Genomic DNA, 23,180 nt, shown 5'->3' on the forward strand with positions numbered 1-23,180 from the left:
TTTAATTTAATTTAAAATTTAATTTAATTTGAATTTTCCATTTTCCATGGTTTTCTTGATAATGATTTTGGTTATTATCAAGAAAACCATTAAAAATGACTAGATATCAGCTCTTAAATTAAACTCTTACAAGCTATTTTTATTGTTATCATTCTATTTGTCCAAACAAATACCTTTAGTTGTACCGGACCACAATAGTTCATTAAAATTATTCCAACTTTAAGGGCGACCTTGAGGTTAAAATGAGCCCTAAAATTAAAAATTCTGCTTACATAAATGCATCATTAATATAAATAATAATACAATAATATATTTGGAGTATATAAAACCATGTGAGTGAGGCCATTCTGCATATTGAGTACTTTTACTTTTCACAGTGTGGTATTAGTTCTGGTATTAGTTTCCACCACTGACAATTATTTTCAACTTCTCAGTGAACAGGCATCTTAAAGTTAGCTGGCTAGATCCATATTCCATAAGCTACATTGTATGTATTTTAGTTTATATGGAAAAGCTTCCGGAGGCTCAAGCTGCTTGAACAGATGTATGTTGTTTCGCTTGAACTTGTATTTCCTAAATCTGTACAACGGAGGAGGTGAGTGCAAAGTTAGCATGAGTCATAGTCAGGAAGGCCGCAGTTACAAAAGTAAGACTGACAATTAAAACAAACAGACCAGAAACTTCCTTAAACTGCAACAACTCTGCATTCTGTCTGCCACTGTACCTCTACCCTGCTATCTTACTTATATATGACACAAAAACAACACTCACAGTCATACATCAGTCAGTATCTTTTATTAGATTACGCATTCCTCGTATCTAAACTGAATTACAGTCCCGGTTTGATCAGCGTAAACATCTTTTAAATGATATCACACGCTCCGACTCTGCAGGATTCTGACGACTCGCTGTCAAATTAAACTCGTGTGCTGTCAGTGCTCTAAGCTGATTTGAAGTTTTGTGCTTACGTTTTCAAAACAGCAAATCATTAAAAAAAAGGAAGAAAACTCTCCAAAGACCTCCTCTTCTGAATAAATAAAGACAGAATTCAAACCAGTAACCACAGCTGACCAGAAGCATGTGCTGCGTGCTCTGCCGCCCGGCCCTGAGCATTCATCACTGACCTCCTATGGCCGTCTCCATGTCTACATCAATTAGAAATTAATGAGCTATTGAGTGAGTTGCCAGCGTGGCAGAGAGTGAGAGCTAACACAGCTGATTTGACAAGCCCGTGTTATGTCCTCACCAGCCCCCTCCGCCACCGCCACCCTCCCCTTTCTCGCTTCTCATCATCAGCCCACATGGCGAATGAGGGCGATCGGTGCAGCTGGTCAGACGTCTCATCCATCCCTCTTACTGCCTTTTTTCATTTCCTGTCTGTCTTCTCCCCCCTCCGCTCTGTCTGTCCGACTGTTTGTCTCTCTCTTTCCGTCTCGCTGTTCAAAGCGCTCTTGTGCTCTTTCCATTCTCTCTCCGTCGCCCTCAAGGCAAAACTCTCTGAGTCAGTGGGCATGAGTAACTCAAGACAAATATAATATTGCATACACATATATGCATGCAAACTTCACACGTACAGATGCATGTTCAGGGTGCATGTGGAGGAAACTCACACTTAAACGCTACATCTACAGTCATGGAAAAAATGATTAGACCACCCTTGTTTTCTTCACTTAATTGTTCATTTTAATGCCTGGTACAACTAAATGTGCATTTTTTTGACAAATATAATAATAACAACAAAAATAGCTCATAAGAGTTTAATTAAATAAATGATATCTAGCCTTTTTCTATGGTTTTCTTGATAATGATTTGGGTTATTATCAAGAAAACCATGGAAAATGTCTAGATATAAGCTCTTAAATCAAAGTCTTATGAGCGATTTTTGTTGTTGTCATTCTATTTGTTCAAATAAATGTACCTTAAATTGTACCAGGCATACAAATGAACAAGAATTCGAAGAAATAAAAGTGGTCTAATATTTTTTTCCATGACTGTATCTACAGTTTTTATTTTAATAAGACAAATCTATACACACATGAACAAGCACACTGGCTGAAGTGTTTTTGACTAAAAGCCTCGAGCAACTTGACCCAAATGGTCTATGGGTGCTACGAGCCAAATAAAGCAAGGGAGGGGGCTGAATGTGTGTACATTAATCAGAGACAAAAAAGCACTCTCCTTCAGGCTGCTTTCATCTTCTCTCTGCAACAATATATCTCACATATTATAATACATCCTATACGAGCCGGCCATCCCTCTGCACCTGACATTTAGCAGCGTATAGGACCATTCTTCACAACTCAATTAATATAAAACTGTCTTTTTTTTCTCCCTCCATCTAGTTATTGGAAGCTGTTGTCTCTTGTTAATAGAGAAGAGGGTATACGGTACGCTTTCAGCTTCACATGCATGTTTTTATTTCCCTCCAGGCCACGTAAAGATCGGAATAAGCAGATTTTCAAAACAGGAAAAAAAAGAGTAGTACATTGCAGAAATCTCCAGATGATGTCTTATTTTCTTAAAACAAGACATCTGTCAGTGTCAGTTGAATGAGAATATTATACTGTGTCTCCAATGCCAGGCAGCTTGTTTCATGTGTTTTCTATCTTTTTTAGTTTTTTGAAGGAATACTTAGACTTTTTGGAAAGTGGCTCATTTGATTACTTGCTGTGAGTGAGGCTGGATCCACATTATGTTTTCAAGAATCCACATCCATATCATCATGCCTGAAAATGTGCCCATTTGATTACACTGGGCATGCATGTGCGAGTGTAAATGTTACACGGTTGAAAATATAGAATAGTATGGAGGAAGAACAGCTACGGTGCAAAGTTAGAGCAGAGTTGCTAGGACCAACGACGAGGAGGAAGTTTTACTGAAAATAACCAACAAGATCAACAACCTAAATGACAGAAAAGGTTGTTTGTCAATACCACCTATAGCAACCCATATCCTGTTTGTCAAAATGACTCATATGAGATTTCATTTCAGGGTACAGAGCGGAGCATTCTAAAAATAGCACACAGGTCATTATACATACATGTACGGTTCATGGTTATAAAAAAAAGCTGCAGTTTAGTTTAGGCTACAAAGTTACTGATCTAGGTTTAGGGCAAAAAAGGTTCCTGGTAAGATGTTATGAAAGACTTTAAGACTTTAAACAGTAAATAAATGTAAATGTAAAGTCTCAGTTTTAAGGGTTCGGAAACACCAGAATAGGGTGGAAGCTAAGGTAAGATCGCAGAAGTTATGTGATGTTCCCTTAGATAAAAACACAATCACGTCTTTGTATATATGGAGCTACTGCCAGCCGAAATCAGCTTACAGCGACTGGAAACAATGGAAACTGCAGGAAAACCTGTTTTAGAAAACATCCCTGTACGTTTGGACGAGACCTGAGACAGTAGGAAGTCGATGCTCCCATTCAAGAATTTTTCGGGATTAACAGAAGATATAAAGTAGCTAGCTATATTTTGTTACCTGTTGCTTGCCAACCAACCAACCAACCAACCAACCAACAGGTAACTACAGAGCCAAGCTAGCTTACTAACCATTTCCAGTTTTTGTGCAGAGCTAAGCTAAACTTCTATATTTACGTCTCTCTCTTTCTTAATATTCCTATTTAACTATTCTCTTAGAAAGAAAGCAGATAAGTGGACCCATTTCCCAAAATGTCAAAGTATTCCTTAATGTTTATAACATTTTTAGGGTAACTTAGAAAAGGAAATGCTGAGCAGTATACAGAGTACAGTCTGGCAAACCACATCCAAACATATTCTGAATTTTTTGGGTCTAGCATCATCTATCTCCATTTTCTGGTGTCTGTGTAAAACAGCAGGAATCAACAACTCTGTAGTGCAAACAGGAACAAAAGGCATTAACAAGCCCGGCAAGGATCCATTCTTCACACACTGTGGGAACCTTTTGTGTAACTTATCATCGATAAAACTGCAAATTTATCGCTGCACCTGACATTTAGCTATCGGTAGAGTCTCCACTGGCAACATCAATACCCCGTGGCTTCTCCCTGTCAGCCGTTTAAAGCCCGTCATGGATTTTGAAGGTGCTGCTTCCACACTTCTTCATCCATTTTGCCCTCATTTCCATTTACAGTAGCGCTCCGGCTAAGCTTCTGTGTTGGTGACTGGAGGCAAGCACATGGTGACTCCAGGGAAAAGGAATAACAGCATATGCGTCGGGATCAAGGGGTTTCTGATTCTTCTCCTGCATGAATTTTACTGTAAGGTGCTAAAAGCAGTAGATACATTATGAAATGTGGATGGAGTTACTTCTGATTGTGATGGCTGTATTCAAACACTGATGGAGTCTCATGCTCCTTTATTTGTCTTTTTATGAATGTGAAACATCCAAAAGCATTCTAACACTGCATGGCCACAATATTAGGCACACAAGCCCCTTCATCCTCCCTCCTCTTCCTCACCCTGCAGCCAGTTTCAGTTTTAGTCCCACCACTACATTACTCACCCGTCAACCCCCTAAACTCATCCCTGGCCTGACGGCGTACACCTCCTTCAGGCATCATCATCATCATCTCCATCAGCAGCAGCAGCAGCAGCACACACATGCACAAATATGTATGCAAGTTATACTTACAAACACACACTGTACACGCAATGCACCCACCCCCAATTCCACTCAGCTAATAATACAAAATCCTTTACTTATTAAACAGGCAAATTACCTCTGCACACACACACACACACACACACACACACACACACACACACACACACTGACACACTCACACACACACCAACACATTCACACACACTCAAAACCTGTAAACATTCTCTTAGATATGCAGGAGGAAAGACATTACTTACCATCTTCTGCCTGGAGTCGGAACAGAATGAGCTCCCCGGCACATGCACACAAGAACACACACACACACACAACCACACACACACACACTTTTACACACTCACTAACTGGGAGAGGGTGAGCGAGAGAGAGAGAGAGAGAGAGAGAGAGAGAGAGAGCGATAAGAAGGGAAAGCTGGAGTGAGAAGGACGCACAAGAAAGCGAAGGAGCAGCGAGAAAATGCAACAGCCAAAGAGACAATAAGGAGGAGGAGAAAAAGGAGGAGGAGGAGGAGGAGGGTATATAGCTGCACATACGGTGCTGCGCTAAATCATACACGCATGACTGAGGTCTGTGTGCGCGCATGTGTGTGTGCATGTGTTTCCCACGAGCGTTTCTGTTGAGGGGAAATGACGGATGTGACTCTTTCTCCCCTCACCAGCCCCTTTACTTTCTCACATCTTCCTTCCCCACTCTCACGCTTCTCTTTCTGTCGTTTCCGTACTGATTTGAGATGATTGAGTTGGCGGGGTGGGTGGGTGGGTGAGTGGGTGAGTTGGGGGGGACGCCCAGGCTGAGGCTGATGTGAGGTGAGCTACCGGACTCACCCTCAGGGATGGACAGATGGCTACGGATAGACAGAGAGACAGACAGGCCTACACAGCTAGTCAAACCATTCTGTGCGTTAGTTTTTCAATTATCCGTCTCTCCGTCCGCACCTCCCACTCTCTCCCAGTCCCTTGTCCTCTCTAACTCATTAGCTCTCCGTCCCTTTCTCTCTCTCTCGTTCACTCCCTCCCACTCTCTGTTCTCTTCGCTCCTTCCCTCTCCCTTCGCCTTTCTTTCCTTCTCACTCCCTCCATCATAAATCCTCCACAACTCCAGCAGGCCAGGAGTCACTTTTATGAGCCTTTCTGCACTGGAGGAGGACAATAACACATATCTAGTGCTGCTTTGCTGGACACACACACAGACACACACACACACACACACACACACACACACACACACACGGCAACAGACACACAAGCGGTCAATACTGTCAGGTAAAAACAAACGTGAATAATTTCAGTGGGACACAAAGGCATATACCAAGTCCTATCTATCGTTTCCACCGGGGAATAAACCTGTAAAGAATGACGACAGAGGCAGTAAAACAGAGCCGGAGCGTCACACTGCGCCAGGCCTCCGTGTCCTCACCGGAACAGACCGACAACACCATCCAGTCACACACTCACTCAATGCAACACATGCACGTACAAACAGCAAAGTCCAGTGTCGTGGAAATAAAGAGAAGATGACAGAACATCTGTCTGTCCCTGCAGCAGCAAGAGTCTTTTTTAAAAATTACCATGTGCGCTTTTTACCTGAAAGGAAAAACCTCCATTAAGTGTCTTTGTAGGATTCTGGGCCACCGTGAGCCTCCAGAGCAGCTTCGTTGCTCCTTGACATAGATTTTACAAGAACTCTACTGATGGATGAACACCATTCTTACAAAAGATGTTCCCTCGTTTGGTCAGTGGTGGTTATGGACCATAAGAGTCTCAGCTTTCCAGTCATGTCCAACTTATTTCCAGGACTGTTTTGGGACCACAGTATGGGGAAAATATTCATATACAGGCATAAACAACAACTACGTAAAAAATAAATTGCATGGTTTATTGCCCAAACTGTAGGGGAATATCATAAAGTGGGCATGACTATAAAGGGGAGACGTTTAGTACCCATAGAAGACATTTTTATCTGGATATCTTGAGGTCAGAGGACAAGGGACTCCTTTTAACAATGTACAACATTTTAGGAACTACGCAGTTGATGAGTTGAAAAAAAAAAAATTCAATAAAAAAATTTTGGAATCGTAATTTTTTTTTTTTTTTTTTTACACATTTCTGAAATTTCATAGATTTCATAGATTTTCACAGTTGATTAATTTAAATAAATATATTATTGCTGAACAATTAATCGAAATTTGATTGGAATCGCACATTTTTTATCTTTATCTTTTTTAGCTATTTTATTCTTTTTTTACTATTATATTTTTTAACACATTTCTGACATTTTATAATCTTAGCAATGAATTAGTTGAAAATAATATGATTGCTGAAAAATTATTCACAATTTTATTGGAATCAATCATTTTTTATCCATTTATTTTCTGTATCTTGATCTAATTTTATTTTATTTTAATTTTTTTTACACATTTCTGACATTTTTTAAACTAAGCAGTTGATTAGTTGAAAAAAATATGATCGCTGAACAACTAATCAAAATTTTATTGGACTTGGGCATTTTTATAACTACTTCATTGTGGTATTTTTAATACACTAATGCCAATTATAAAATCCATTTGGCTTTCATTAAAAGAGACCTCATACTTTATGAGTACCAGGAGCAGAAGGTCAGTGCTGTTGAGCTCTGAAAAGCTGAGCAGTTTAAATATTTTTATCCAGCCATGAATCTCGCCTCATTCTCCCTCTCAGGCAGGAAGTACAAACACTCACCAATCAGAGGTCAGCGGCCCCTTTGTAACCTCAGAGGTGAAACAGGGGCCAAAAAAGTCCAAAACAATATTGAAACAATGACATGTTCCCTCATGCAACAATAATACTAATAATACATTTTTTGGAAGGCGCATTTCTTGGCACTCAAGGACACCGTACAAAAAAAGAAGAAAGAATAAAATTTAATCAACATGAAGAACATAAGTAGGTAAAAAATGTGTGATTCCAAAATTTTTGATTAATTGTTCAAAATAAATAAAATGAAATAAAAATGAATAAAATTAGATCAAGATAAAGAAAATGAGTAGATAAAAAAATTTGCAATTCCATACATTTTTAACTAATTGTGTAAACCTAAGTATAGTTCTTAAATGTGATATACAAAACAAGAACAAAAAAACAAAAATAAAATTGATAATATTGTGTCCACATGCACTCAAAACTACTGGTTAGTAGTGTGACTTCCTGTATATGCTAACCCAAACAAAACACACACACACACACACACACACACACACAGTGTCCCAAGTCCCCTGCAGAGGTCCCCGACAGTGCAGGCCAACAGAGCCACACACCCAGCGGACATTAGCACAGCCGCTCCAGCAGAACAGACCCTGCTCCGTCCTCATAACTCAAAACAGGGCCAAGGGGACACACACACACACACACACACACACACACACACATGCATACATACACACACGTTCTACTGTATATTATTGATAGACTATGCAGAGCCGTGTCTCCTGCACTGTTCCGGGCTGCGGGAAGAGAAACTGTAGATCATTGATCCGTCACAGTGCAGCCCGATGATTTGACATTGGGCCGGCGCTCACGCGTACGGCCGAGGTATAAATCATTCATCTCCCTCTGTCTGATCACTTCACTCCGTCGATGATCTTCTGTCACTATTCATTTGCGAGTGATGATTCTGTGATCTGCGTACAGATCAGACTCAAGCCAAACAGCATGTGCGATTCACACAGCATGACTGTCACATTTGTTATGAGCTGCTGTGAAAATCCTGCAAGGGACAGAAAAGTGTTCTGTCGCCAAGCCTGTACGTGTGACTGTGAGCAGAGTGAATGTTGAGGAACCAAACGGTGCGATTGTTCCCGTAATCTGCTTTATGTACCAGGTGGGTAAGGTTTACAAAAATACAGGAAATAAATAGTGATTAGTGAAATTATCTATCAAATAATCAATGAGTTGATGATTCAGTCAGCAAATATACTTAATTATTATAAATTATGAATTAATTATTTAACTAAATCCAATATACCAAATATGTGCTGGTTTTAGCATTTCAAACATTTGAAAATGTATTTTCTTTATCTTATCTTATTTTATTAATTTTTCATTCTTTCCTTTTGCAAATTGTATTATTATTATAATTATTATTATAATTATTAATATTTATATTATTTTATTTTACACATTTCTGACATTTTATAGACTAAATAATATCTTAGTTGAAAAAAACACACAATCGCTCAATAATTAATTGGTATTTCACCATAATCGCAATATGGAGTAGTGCAATATCTAAATGACAAGAAAGGTGTATTTGTTTATAGCAATATATATATAAATCATATTCTACAGACTTAAGAACAAAATAATTTAAAAAATCTTGGTGTGATTTGAACCTAACAATAATGATTTTAATTTATTTTCTATATGAGTAAAAGAAAAATAGTGCAGAAAAAGGGATAATTCTCTCCAATACCTTGAATCATATATTACTTACTTTAATATTACTCAAAATAATAACAATAAGTCATTTAAAAAAAACAAAAAACAGAAACAATAAAACAGATAATCTTGGTTCAGATGGTGTCAGATGAATAAAATAAGCCAACGCATGCACAATTTACCAAAATAGTAGCACTCAGTAACATATAAATAAAAGCCACTATTTAATCAAGCCAACCTGCTCCACCACAAACTCAAAACTGGCTAGAAATGTTATTTTCCAGTAGTATGTGCTGGGTCTGGTATGCATGTTAACACACTCGTGTTTGGGCTCGTGGCTGTGACCAGAATGGCAATACGTCCACACTGAAGGTCATGGAAGTGGCGTGTGCTGAATTGCACAACTGCACTGTGTGACTCATTTCCTACAATCCGGTGAAGAAGGAGGAGTTGATTTCCATAAGCCTTGGCCTTGGCTCCAAAGCCATACATCAGGCCATTAATCAAAAACATGCTACAGGACCAATGCAGAGTGAGGCGGTGTCCTCTAGGTGCACAGCCAGCACCTGAAAGAGTTTGTGCAAAGGCATCATGAGTGAGAGCTCTGGATGCTTTAATCAAAATAAATGCCAATATCAGTCAAGTTGATGGGATGTTTGGAACAGTATACAATACACAGAGCATAAATACTGGTAGCGGCTGCAGATGCATCAAGGTGAAAGCTCTGATTGAAAGGACAGAGTAGATGAAAAGGGCAGCAGTCAGGCTAAAGCGGCATTACTATTTTGGGCCTTAAATTCAGCTAAAATGTTAATTAAAACTTTATTTGCATTAGAGATGGGAATAATTAATCGATGATCGATTAATGGTTGTTAAGAATTTGGTCGATCACGTGAAATTTTTAATCGCTCTGTGTATTGTTTAATTTTATCTATGACTGCGTATCAGTTCTCACTGAACTGAAACACGGCCGAGCGTTCAGTTCTGCGGCCGTACGTCAATAAGCCAATGAGCTGAGAATAAAGTAGGAGAAAGCTACAGTTTGCAAACTGAACGTTGTAATAACAATTGTAAAATACACAGAAATACAAGAGTATTCATTTGAGCAAAACTAGCTTACTGTATCAAACCTTGCTAGCATGAATTACTAGGTTAAATTTGATCCAAAACTTATTTAAACACAAAACACATTTAAATATGCAACATTACTGTGAAAACTAACCTCATGCCTCTTCAGAGGCTAAAACATAAAACATTGAACTCCTTGACGTTATCTTTACAGTTTAATCTAGTTTATTTAGTTGTATGATTGACAGGAAGTCTCTTTTCGTCCTTTCAAAATAAAAGCGTCCTGTTATCAAAACAGGCTTTTGCCTTATACTGTTCATATCTTTTATTTTGCACATGTATGCATGCAGCGATTAATCGATTAATTGATTGTTAACGTTATAGATATTCGAGTTGGCAGGTTTCTTCCAAACGCCCATCCCTCATTTGCAAGGTCTTATATTGACTTATTATCAACTGATAAAAGGAAGGTATTCAATAAGCGTAATAACAATGAAACATTTTTCTTTTTGGACATTTTTGTTGTAGTCTTTCATTAATTTCACAGCCATTTAACAGGAGAACAATCGCCTTATAACACCTGAAAAAGGAAAAGGTAAACTCTGGTGAAACGTGGATTTCTCCAAAGGACAATATCGATCAAAACAAGGAGCACAAACCCTCTAAAGCTCTCTTAAATTAAATAGTTCAACTTTGAATCGAACCAATCTTAAACACAGAAAGTAGTCACCTAGAATCATTGTGGCTGTTGGAGTAAACTACACAGCAGAACACAGAGCTTCTCCCTCTTGGCTTGTGAACCCATATGGCACGGTCGCACATGTACAAAATTAACATGATTATTCACCTCCTGTTCACTTCCATTCTATGCAAGGGGAGGCCCGAATAAAACATTTGTTTCCGGTTGCAAAGCAAACTCGCATTTAGCACTGCATGAAGTTCAACTTTGGTGAACTTTTAACAGCAAAGACACAGACTGAGCCGGTGGCAAAGAAGTGTACTTGGCTGTTAAACAGACTTAAAACAACAACAGCAAACTGAATTCCATGTGCATCACATCAGCGTGAATGATGCTCACTTACTTGCATGTGTGCATGTGTGACTGGAGTTAATGCTAGTGGTAACTTGGGTCATTGAAAAATACAAAGAGAATCAAGCAACAGACACATATTTTCAGTACCTTGCAGGTAGCCTACATCTACGTCCTTTTTGGTACGATCTTTGTACAAATATACAGTATTATTATATGAGGTAACTCTCTGTGCCTACAGATCCTGCCATGATTTCTGATTTAACAATGTCAGGATGTCAGGATAATCTCAACACTTATTTTGCAGATGCCATTAGCATCTCTGCATCTTTTGACTTCATATGTAATTGCACAAATGCAAAAAAATTGCTTCATGTTTAAAATAAATCTCTCATCACAGGTTAGAACCTGAGAAAAAAGGAGACTTTTCACTTTGAATTTAGTTCAATTTGAAGGATTTTTACAGGCTTGAGGATATAAAACTATTCAGTATTTCACAAGAATGAAGCACTAATAGAAAAGCCAGATGAAAATGAATAAAATCTATCTTCTATTCTTCTACTTATGTCTTCCAATTAACTGTTTTATGATGATTTGTGATGATTAAAACATCAACCCTATCATCATATCTTTGCCTCTGACCGAACTACCTGCTGTTGTAGATCTGCTAACAGCTTCAGAAGTTTCCAGCAGACGACTTGCTCCAGTAGTGAATGAACAAATGAGAACACAAGTTTTTTCCTGCAGCAGAGTCGGACTATTCATTTAAACTGCAACCGGAAATTATGCTTTGAGCTTGTACGATTATCCCACATCTTATAAAATACACTACACTAAACCGAGGCGGTTGTATTTTTTGTGGCTTGTGTCTCAGCAAACAAGCTCACATAAAAATTCTACCCATCTGCAATGAAAAACAGGAGACACAACCCCCAAAACACACACACGCGCACACACACACGCGCACACACACACACACACACACACACACACACACACACACACACACACACACACACACACACTGTCAACCATCCTCTGAGTCAAAGCCCCATCTCCCATATGCTTCATTAATCCAAACTCACCATTACATAACTGTACTAAATGCTCACAGGAGTGGAAGGGTACAACTACCCTCCCTGTATCTTGTGTGTGTGTGTGTGTGTGTGTGTGTGTGTATGTCTGCCTGTGTGTGCTGTCTTGTGTGCACAAGTAAAAGACAGTGTGACAGAGAAAGAAAATCTGGTTACATGAATGGTTGTAGAGCTGCTCAGTTTGTAATCCTTTTGTATCTGCTGCATTATGAGCTGTGGGCTCTGTGTGTGTGTGTGTGTGTGTGTGTGTGTGTGTGTGATTTTCTCCCTTGAGGTTTGACTTTGTGCGTCTAAATGTACTGTATGTGTATACATCTGCATGTGTATTCCCGGTTGTTGCTCTGCAGACAGATATGTTTGGACATCAGTTGGAGTCTTCTCTGCGGTGCAGAAACACACTGGGAGGCTTTATGCTTCATAGAGAAACTACAGAGCTCCTCTGATACACACACACACACACACATGTTCACACACAGTGTTCTCGCAAATGCAAATGTTCAAAATCCAGACTCACGTTTAATTGTGTCACGCTTGAAAACACACACAATCCCGTAACTTGACAAATTCTCGACCTGTGTGTGTATTTATGCATGTTTCTACACATACGGAAAAGACAGAAAAATCACATGAAATTCTCTATTGCCCAAAATAGGAAAAATGGGATGCTTGTCTTAAAATATTTTTTCATTTTTCTCATATAACATGTGTTTTCTATAAAATTGTTATATGGCCACCAATTAAAAATACCCTATCTGTATAAAAAAATCTACACTTTATCTACATGAATAAATAAGATTATATATGTTTGTGTGTGTGTGTGTGTGTGTGTGTGTGTTACATGTATCAAATTTAAAGGACATCCATGCATTCTTTATATATATTTTTTAATAAGTTCTTGGCATCTTCCAAATAAAATTATCATAGCAGCATATGCTCTGACACAGAGTCGTGTTTTCGTCTCAGAACTTTGTCCCTTTCACCGTGTATTTTCAGTTCATGATAGTTTATTTGAACATTTTGTTCATGTTAAAATGTCTTGTTCAGCATTCTGTTGTACTTAAAGATACTCCAACGTACATTTCGGTTTAGATACACCCGTCCTCATGTCTCCCCGGTCCACATATGATCTCTATCAGATTCAAAAAACGATGATGGCAATGGACGTAAACCTGAACATGATGCTTCAAACGGACAGTCCACAAACCAATGGGTGATGTCACGGTGACTACGTCCATTATTATATACAGTCTATGATTCATGGACACATTTTTCTAGAATTCTTTACTGGAAAACCCCCCATATGAATCCCTTATTAAAATGACACTCCATTGGTCACTATATTGATACTGACTGAAATCAGATCAAACTGAATTTCAAATCTTGCAAGACATGGTTTGTCTGGTCAGCACCCAGAACACTTCCCAACACACAATGATCTGAATGCAGCCTGTATCTGCTGGTGCTGTGCTCTGTGAGCCGTGGTGTCGGCCCTGCTTGTACGGTAACAGCAGCAGCAGCTCTGGCGCTGACAAGATTAAGACCTACTCCATATACCTTCTACTCTCAAAGCCACCACGCAGCGCTGCCAACAAGACCCAGCTAACAAACTAACACAGCCCACAGTGGCACATGAAATGCATCAGTGAACAGAGCCATTCTGGCTCCGGCTCCGGGGACATTGTGTACATACTGTCGGCAGCCGCTTCCAACGTGGGAATTTCAAAGAACATATGGCAGCTTGTCGCTGGGAAACAGCCTGTGACAGAACCTAAACAAGCTAAGAGCTATACCTAGAAAAGCCATTAACTGTCTGTTATCTGCCACGCACAAAGACACACATGTCCAGACACGCACATCGCACACAAACGCTGACTAATGTGGTTGGCATGTGATCGTGACAGGCTCAAACTGGGTCGCTGACAAAGAGAGGCTTCAGTGGAGAGACAGGTGTGAGTGTGTGCTTGTATGTTGGCTGACTGGAGGCTCGCTGCTTCACTGGAGCCAGTAGCTGCACTGGGACAACAGCAGCAGCAATAAAGCTCCCAACTGTCCAATTATTTACAGCTCCACACTCTGTAGCTCTGCTGAGGTCAAAAACACCTTGGCTCAGTCTGAGGCTCTCTAACTGTGATCACTCGCACAAGTTGTGATCACCACAAGGTGGGGCGAGGATCACAGCGTAGAGTAGGAAAGTGGGATTGGTTTGGGTCCATTTAAAGTACATTTAACTTAAGTTAAAAATTGTTCACTTTTGATTTCACATTGGACGCAACCCCCGCTCTCCTGGGTGAAAGTCCGCCGCTTGTTTGACCTGTCCACCACTCCAATCTCCAACCAAACACGGGAACCCGCCCTTTTAAACTTCACTTGGCTGTCAATCACTACTACATGAGCAAGATGGCGGCGGCCGCATTAGGGTGGATGGTGAAATACGGAGACATAGATCATTTTTTATGCCTGTACGCGCAACCTATATTTATGTTTTTTGATGGGAGAACAGGCTGTCTCTTCCTAGTAGCGCAAAATAGAATAGAAATAGAAAAAATTGCCCTAGTAAATGAATGTGCCTACTCTGTCCCGTTATATTATCTGTGATAATTCTGCTGAAACGACTCCTGGATAGTTCTCAGAGCTGCTACAACTACTGACCAATGGAAATAGTCCGACAGGTTTCTTGTCCTTTGCTTGAACTGCACATGGATGTTGCGTAAACACGTACGAGACGAGAGCCAGCGTGAGCCGATCAAAGCACACTTTGCGTTTTCAACCCTTTAGACGCAAGCTCTTGAGATTTTCACTCTGGAGGGTGGTTTCATTTTTTGCATTTTTAAGCCCCCAAAAACGCCGTCACCATCACCATCACCGAAAGGCACATCTTCTTCTACTTAACCACATTTTAGAGGCAAATATTGGACTTTTTACTCCACTACTTTTAGCTGCCAGCTTTAGTGACTTTTCAGGTCAAGATTTAACATAAAAACATGATCAATTTAAAGTGATGAGACATTTTAGTGAATTAAACCTTAGTATATTAAGTACTTAAATTAGTCCTGTCTTACTGCTTTCATAAATCCATCAATACAAAATGTGTGAGCATCTGGCCAGACTGCATTCAAAGTTCCTCTCATCCTCTCTCTGTATGTGTGTGTGTGTGTGTGTGTGACTGTTATGTCTCCAGCGGTTCATGTGGGTGCATGTGTGTAAATAATCTTCCGTGCCCTCCCTCGGGAGGTGTAAGCAGGAAGCCTCATCTATTGAGGGCGGCCTTGGTCCAGTCACTTCAGGAGCCAGAGAGCTGAGCTGCAGCCTTGGGATGAGACAAATGGTGACCTTCTGCTGTAAGTCTGCAAGTGAACTCTGTGTGACCGTGGGGATGCACTGTATCAGGTTATGTAGCATGAGAGGAAAGCCTAAATTTCACCTACATCAGTTTTTTTAAGAGCTGGGGACTCATTCACCAACCTTCCTGTTGTCCTGAGGTCAGACCTGTATTTTAACATCACACATTTGGGTGTTTTTCATCCAATTTCTAAAGAACAAATGGATACATTCTAAAAAGAAGAGTAAAAGTTGTGGTTATGAGTTGGAATTAAGTTGGCTAAGAAGGTGTAACAGAGAATTGTGTAATATATGTATACTTTATAATGCTGATATGATATTGTTTACCTCCATTTCTGTTTTTACGCACTGCACACTACAGACTACATACTTTTGCTGACTTACATCCCCAAATCCAAAAAGGAGGGATGTTGTTCTAAATTGTAAATGAAACAGACACTATAACTTACTAATCCTTTGTCAAATCTTTTGTTATTGTATATACAAATACAATATTTACTATGCTCAAACTGCTACACTTGATTTTTTGTAAATATAAACTCTGAATTCAGATTTATTTTTAATGATTATTTTTATCTTATTTTTACATTTTACACAACTTCCAAAGTTTTTCAGAATTAGGGTTACATTTTTGAACGAATTTCTCCGTGCACACAACACTGCAATCTCAAGCACTTCTATAGGGATTGATGGGTTTTAATCTCTGCTAATTAGGATTAACTGGCATGTGGTTTCAGAACACAGGTACACACAATTCAGTGGTTTAAGAAAACAAATTCAGGAATCTAACATCTACTTTTTTTTAGGATTGTTCTTGAGAACAAATTTAAGAAAACACTTTAGGAGGATATTGTTGAATGAGACTCAATACTACAGCTACTGTCATTTCAAGCTTTATACAAACAAAAGCATCAGTAGCAAAGACAAAATCAAAAAAACCTGCAGGCTGAGGAGTCCAGGATCATAGAATCGAGACTTGGCACCAAATTGGAACACAATACCATCAATCAGCTACAATGGTGTAATGTATAATGTCTTACTGTAACACTTTTGTTCAAAGATTTCCAATGACGCCTCAGCATGTAGTGTCTTGAACCAGACAATTTAACAATCCCCTTCTCTCCGTGCCATCTTATTACTTTGCTGCTCAGCCCACCACATTTTGACCGATTTTTTTAAAGGGATAGTTCGGGATTTTGGACATTAAATTGTATGAAATACTTGGATGCAAAGCTTAGTTGCCGAGCTCCGGTGTCAGAGTTCTGTCCGGTTCTGATCGTAGGATAAATAGTTCCATATGCTGGCAGGGTCACAAAACTACAAGGTTTTACTCCACAAAACTATGTGTACACTAAAAGGTCCTTGTGCATATTGGAAAACAACTAACCGATTATTTGTTTAGAAACACTGCCAGCTTGCCAGAACAATCTATTCTACGATCGGAACTGGCCAGAACTTGGCAAGTAAGATAATAGCATTGCATCCACTAATCCAGCACTATCCCTTTAAATATGGCTGAACTGCATATTCACATATTGACATTTCCAAAATACTTTTTAGAGATCTTTGCCCAGGTTAAGCCGGCTCTCTAGCGTTGACCTCTCATCGCTCTACGAACACTGAAACATCGAGCCGAGATCTCCTCTTGCTGCTTCCTCTGTCTCATGACCCGCCTATGCACCCGCCCTCCCTCCTCCACCAACATCCCATCCCTCTGTTCCCATGGCAACCCCCTCATCTATTCCCATAGCACCTGCCTGCTGTCCGGGAGACACATGGAGATGTGACACTGACAGATGAGGTGAAAGAGAGAGAGAGAGAGAGAGAGAGAGAGAGAGAAAGGAATGAGAAAGAGAAACAGAGTGCGTTGACGCCATTTGGCATTTTAAAAACCTGCAGGAGAGATCGGTGAAAACACAGAAGGATACTTGGACATTTCATTTCACGATTTGTTGCTTTTATGCGTCAAAAATTGTGTCACAAGCACGTTAGCACTCCTTGTTATAACCAACTGGCACCATCAGCCCAAAACTAACCTGAGAGCTGTCAACATGTGGTGCGACAAAATGAGTGCTGAGAGTGACAAGAAGAACATTTTAGGGAAAAAGGGGGACACAAGTGGACAAAATGTTAAAGTATCCCATTAAAGCGGGGACAGACAAAGCAGACTGCGGGTATATACCGTTAAAAAAATTGCAATGTGTTGAATTAAACCTGGGGAATAATTCTGTAGGCATCCAAGCATGAGAACCACAACCTGCTGTCTCCATAAATACATACACACTCACACACAAACAGGGGTTTTTACAAAGAAAACACACTGAAACAGACACAAGAACATACACTTTGTGAAGTTAAGACTGAAAGAGAACAGCGGTCAAGACTGTTGTGCGTGTGTGTGATGTTGTACTGCAGGAATGTACTGTTTTAGATGTTTTACAACAGAAATTAAGACATAAAAAAACACATTTCAACCACGCAAAGTGCAATTAAAACTAAAGAAGAAAGAAAAAAGAAAAGCAGGACAACATATCTGCCTTCAGAATAACTTCAAAATAAAATAATGAATCACAATCAGAAATATTTGTCTTTTGAGTATGAAACCAGAAATCATTTGTACACAAAAAAACCAAACTGCATAGCTACAGAAACCCACGGTGTGTGGAGGTAAACGCAGTTGAGCTGTGGGAGACAAACAGCGGGGCTGAGCAGACAGGAAAATGGGCAAGGGCAGGCTTGTGTGTGTGTGTGTGTGTGTGTGTGTGTTATTGTAAGTGTATGTTCTTGCACTCATATCCTGGTGAAAGCATGTTGAAGGGAGGACTTTTGGCTCCTGATTTAGGATTTGTTTTCTGCCATATATTTAATGTTATAATGTTGGATATTGTCAAATGTGGCCAAAAAAACGATGCAGCAAATCTAAGTAAAAGTAATTGCTGTGAGCAAAAACGTCAGGTTTTATAGCTGCTTTAACAGTTTTTTTCTATACTCTCGGCTTGAGCTGTTGTTAGCTCATGAAGAATTTCTATACATGGAAATCTGCTTCAGTCAAGTTAGTGCAGTGTTTACATTACATACACTGCTACAGCACATGCTACATGCTAACATCAGGAAAACCTTTACTCTTGGTTGTAGATGTAATTTCTCCCCAATTTCAGATCAATTCTGTAGTTTTGGGTTATAGAAGCTTTAATTGCTTTAAAAGATTAAAAGATTTTTTAAGGGTAGGAAGTGCTATTATATTCCCGTACAGTGATTCCTTTGGCTGCAATAACAGAAATACTGCTAAATGGAGATGCAGAAGTCTAGAAATGCAGACCAATCAGAGTGGACTGGGCTTTTTGGACGTGGGATCTTAAAGAGACAGGCGTTACAATAGAGCGTTTCAGACAGAAGGTGTAATAAGGTGCAGTAGCCATCAGCAATATTTGAGAAAAATAAGGTGTTTTTTGAACATTTAAGCATGTAAATATGTTCAAGTAGAAAGCCAAAAATACAAATATGAACTTGAAAATAGGTATAATAGGCCCCCTTTAAGGTTACATTTCAAATTTGGGTCAGATTTAGGCTGAATTTGAGGATTAAATCTGCACATTACATAACAGTAAACATACATTCTTTTACCTAACTCTAGCTTTAAATGGTGGCAATAACAGATTTTTTATTTATCTTTTTTACAACTAATCAGATTTATCTAGCAACCAGTTTGGATATCACTGTTTCAGGGTGATGACATTTTTAAGGATGGAGTTTATAAAGGGTTTGGAAATGAATATTGTCAATGTAAAGTCCTCATAAGGATGCAAGTATGATAAATCTGCCATGATAAATCTGTGTTAGTGTAAATGTATTGTGTGCGTGTTTACTGTACTCACTTTGGGTGTGGGACAGGAAGCGGTCGAGAGGCGGGACGTGGCCTGGGCGCGGGGTGACTCTGAGGGCGTGGTGCTGAGAGAGGCTGTATCCCTGGGCAACACCTGCACACCCCGCGAGATAATGGAGTCTGGGATCTGAGATCACACACACACACAAAAACGTACGCACACACACGTGCATGTAAACACCACACACCAAAGGCAGCACGCATACACATACTGATATTCACGGTCCATTGGAAGACACACATTTATATATATATATACATATATAAATATATACAGTGTCCACAGATCTATATACAGACACAAAAACCAGCCGAGAGACACATATTTCAGTCAAACTTAAACGACCACGCCTACTCACAAGGTTGATGCAGATGGAAGACACAATGACCTCATAAATGTAAAATGATGGTGAGATTTCGGGGGGCGGAGTCTTACCAACAGCCTTCTGTGACTGGACAATGAAGTGGGATGTTACCCTTACAACAGAGCCATAAAGCAGGGTCCGGGCTGCAGACAGGGCAGGATAGGATGATGGGTATGGAGAGATACTTGATGTTACATGTGAGTAGACACACACAGAGATGTATGTAGAGACACACAGTCATGGTATATGATGTACAGAGATACATGAGAAACGTATGTGAAAGAGGAGATTTAATCTTTTTCAACTCAAGTTGTTGTATTGCTCACTTTCAAGGGGAGACACTGCAGGTGAATAGGGTCATTTTTTTTAAACTTATAGATATCACCATGAAACCTTTACAGTTTGTTGTTTACATTTAGGCAATTTTTTTTGCATTACAAGTATTCTGAAATTGTATGTATAAATATGCAAATTAGATGTGAACTCATTAAATATGCCCTAATTTGCATATATTTTCAGGACATACTGTATATGTGAACATTGGATAAAGTACATTTCAAGTTATTATTTCATTTTGTTGGTGTATTAGATTCAAAGATTTTTTACAGTAGGAAATTGAGATATCTCCTTTTATCATCTTATAAATCAAAAAATACGGTCAAAAGCCGTAAAAATAAATAAATTATTGTTATATTTTAAGGAACAAAATGTTCTATAAATCAGGGTACGAATTATTTAAATATAAACCCCTCTGTAAAAACCTTCAGAATATAGTTAGGAATAAAACTGGTCAGTTTGGTTTCTGTAAGTGGAGCTGAAGTTGAGATTTATGAGAAAATTAGAGGAAACGGCCTTTAAAGGTTTTTATACATTCTTAATGGATCTTATTCACAGCAACAACAATAAAGAACATGTAAAACACATAATACTGTGCAGGAGACGTGTCTAACCAAGCGCCTCCTAACCAAGGTTCAGACTACGTTTATGGTACTAATTGTGAATTTTGGAGAAATCTACAAAATAAAGTAAAATATTCACCTAAATGTTAGTTTTGGATGTTTTATTTCCACTATTCTGAAAGAAGACATGTTATGTGAGAAAAATAGCTTAAAACCTCAATATTGACCATTGCATGAAAAATCAATGATTTTGCCTGTAGTGTCTCATCTGAAATAACAGGAAGCTCACAGTGAAGTCTTCATGCTATGTACCACTAATAAAAAGTATCAAAAAGACTTCACATTTGGTTTCATTGTCTTTATTTCTGCATAGCTTCTGGCAAAGATGTAGCCGAGAGAAATTAAGTCCATAAAACCTGAAAAAAATTGCTCTGCAGCTATCTGAGTGCAAATTCAGGCTATATCCTTGAGAGTCCAAAAAAACCCATCTGGACCACATGCTGTACATGCATGTCTGACAAGGCCTGTTTCATGTCAAACGCTTCTCCAAACGTGAGTTTTATTGCCAGATTTCTGAGGATACAGCAGGTGTAAGAAGCGCTCAGTAAACCCATAATCCACTGTGCTACAGGCAAATATTTAATTGAGCATTTGGCCACTACTTGTCATCTTTAATAAAAGGGAAACACTATATCACAGGCTGCATTTAGATATCATTGATCACTGGGAAATGCCCTAATCTATAAAGACCTATGAAGGCTTAACACTCACTGTTAGTTCTTGTTAGCAGTCTGCTGTTAATGATAGATTTATGGATAAATGAAGGTTATTCCAGAGACAGTTTAAAGGTTTCAGAGACAGGTCAGTTCCTGTATGTGTCTCATGTGGGTTTCCTTACTGCCACACCCCTTTAGGAGTCCAGCAGCAGCTCTTGTGTCTCTTCATTCCAAAGGGAGGAATAAAAGTGAGCACAGATTATGACTGATTCTTTTGTCCCAGAGTCACCAAAGTAAATATTGGACCCATTTTTCACAAGCCAAATGTCTTCCGAACATTCTGACACTAAAACTGCCTTTTTCAGACAAACCAGAAGACAATTAACTTTGTTCAAGATTTGTCTCTGTCTCAGGGATGTACTCTCTCGAGAACGTAAGCTAAACTGTGTCAAAACTGTTTGAGTCCAAGTAAACAAATTTTAGTAACGCTAAATGTGACTGTTAGCTGTGTCCATATCAAGTACTAGCAAAAGAAAGACTTGCTTGACTTTCACAACACTTCCAAACTAGCGGGGGAAGAGGTGACGATGTATCTTAAACCAATACTTCATGCTTAACCTGGTCAAGCAGCAACCTCTGAGGCTAAAAAATGAAGCTAACGTGGAAGAGCCAAAATCTTCAGTTCATCGAATGGCAACTTGAGGCTGGCTCCAAATGTGAGTCAATCCCCATAGACCCCCTATGTTAAAATTACCAACTTTACAGCAGAAATAAACATGTTTACAGCTTGGTACAAAAGGCTGTTTTGGTCTCTAAAGCTAATATCCCCTTTCATGCATCGGTGAGGTGAATCTCTATATAACTGACCTGTTTGATTTATATTAAAGCTAAAAGTTATGCATAATTAAGGGCATGGCCACTTTGAGTGACAGGTGGGTACTGTCACAGGTACCTCAGCTCACCCAAACTCCACCTCTTTGCTAATCTTGTGGATTAGCGTGCAGTTATGCAAAGTCAGGCACTGCCAAGACATTGATCTACATTGTTAAAGAGAAAAATCAGCAAGATTAAAATCAGCAGATTATTTTATTTGATGCTTATCAATTTCCCAGTACAACCCTGCACAAACTGGCCTTATTTAAATAATAAGGTATTAAAAGTTTAATCCAATAACTGGATCCAATAACTGAGCTGGGAGGCGGGTATAAAAGAAAGTGTTTTCTCTATGGGCCCCAAGATGCAGAAGATCCGGGTAACTTTAAACAAAGAAGTCGACATATTTGATTTCATGCACCAATGTGCAACTTTCATAGGAATGAATGGGGCCTTGTCTATATGTTTCATGTGGTCTATGAACCTGAAACACTGCTGTATTGAAGCATCACAGCTCATACTATGAACTTAAATCTCATGTAACTTTCCATTATATTCACATAAACTTTGTTGGTCGTTTAAGAACAAAATCCTGGTGGTGGATTTAAAAAATATTACACTTAAGAAGCTAATAAAAAGCACCATTAGTTTTGATCTCTGTGACTCCACACCTTCTCATTTGGTGACGAGGCGCAGGATCCAGCATCCAGCCTCTTAACTGCGTCAGAGAAACAGAAATGTTCGACTGTGTGCTTCCTGTTATTGAAGAAGTGATTCATCATAGATTTTGAAGGTGTAAATGATTGCCCAGCTGGACCACATTTCAGCCCAGCAGGAAGCAGTAGCAGAGACATTTTATGAAGGTATGGGTTGAAAAACAGTAAATCCATCACTTC

General features: G+C 39.2%; 1 protein-coding gene across 7 annotated transcripts in view; it reads right to left on the minus strand.

The window, feature by feature from the left end:
* Positions 1-23,180, minus strand: part of gphnb (gephyrin b) — a 135,972-nt gene that overhangs the window by 40,339 nt on the left and 72,453 nt on the right. For all 7 annotated transcript variants that reach the window (XM_059355765.1, XM_059355764.1, XM_059355768.1 and 4 more), the window contains one exon: positions 19,424-19,558. In XM_059355765.1, the coding sequence (XP_059211748.1) occupies positions 19,424-19,558 (135 nt within the window). The remainder of the gene's footprint in view (positions 1-19,423; positions 19,559-23,180) is intronic.

The sequence above is a fragment of the Centropristis striata genome, chromosome 18, assembly GCF_030273125.1.
Source record: "Centropristis striata isolate RG_2023a ecotype Rhode Island chromosome 18, C.striata_1.0, whole genome shotgun sequence".
Taxonomy (NCBI): domain Eukaryota; kingdom Metazoa; phylum Chordata; class Actinopteri; order Perciformes; family Serranidae; genus Centropristis; species Centropristis striata.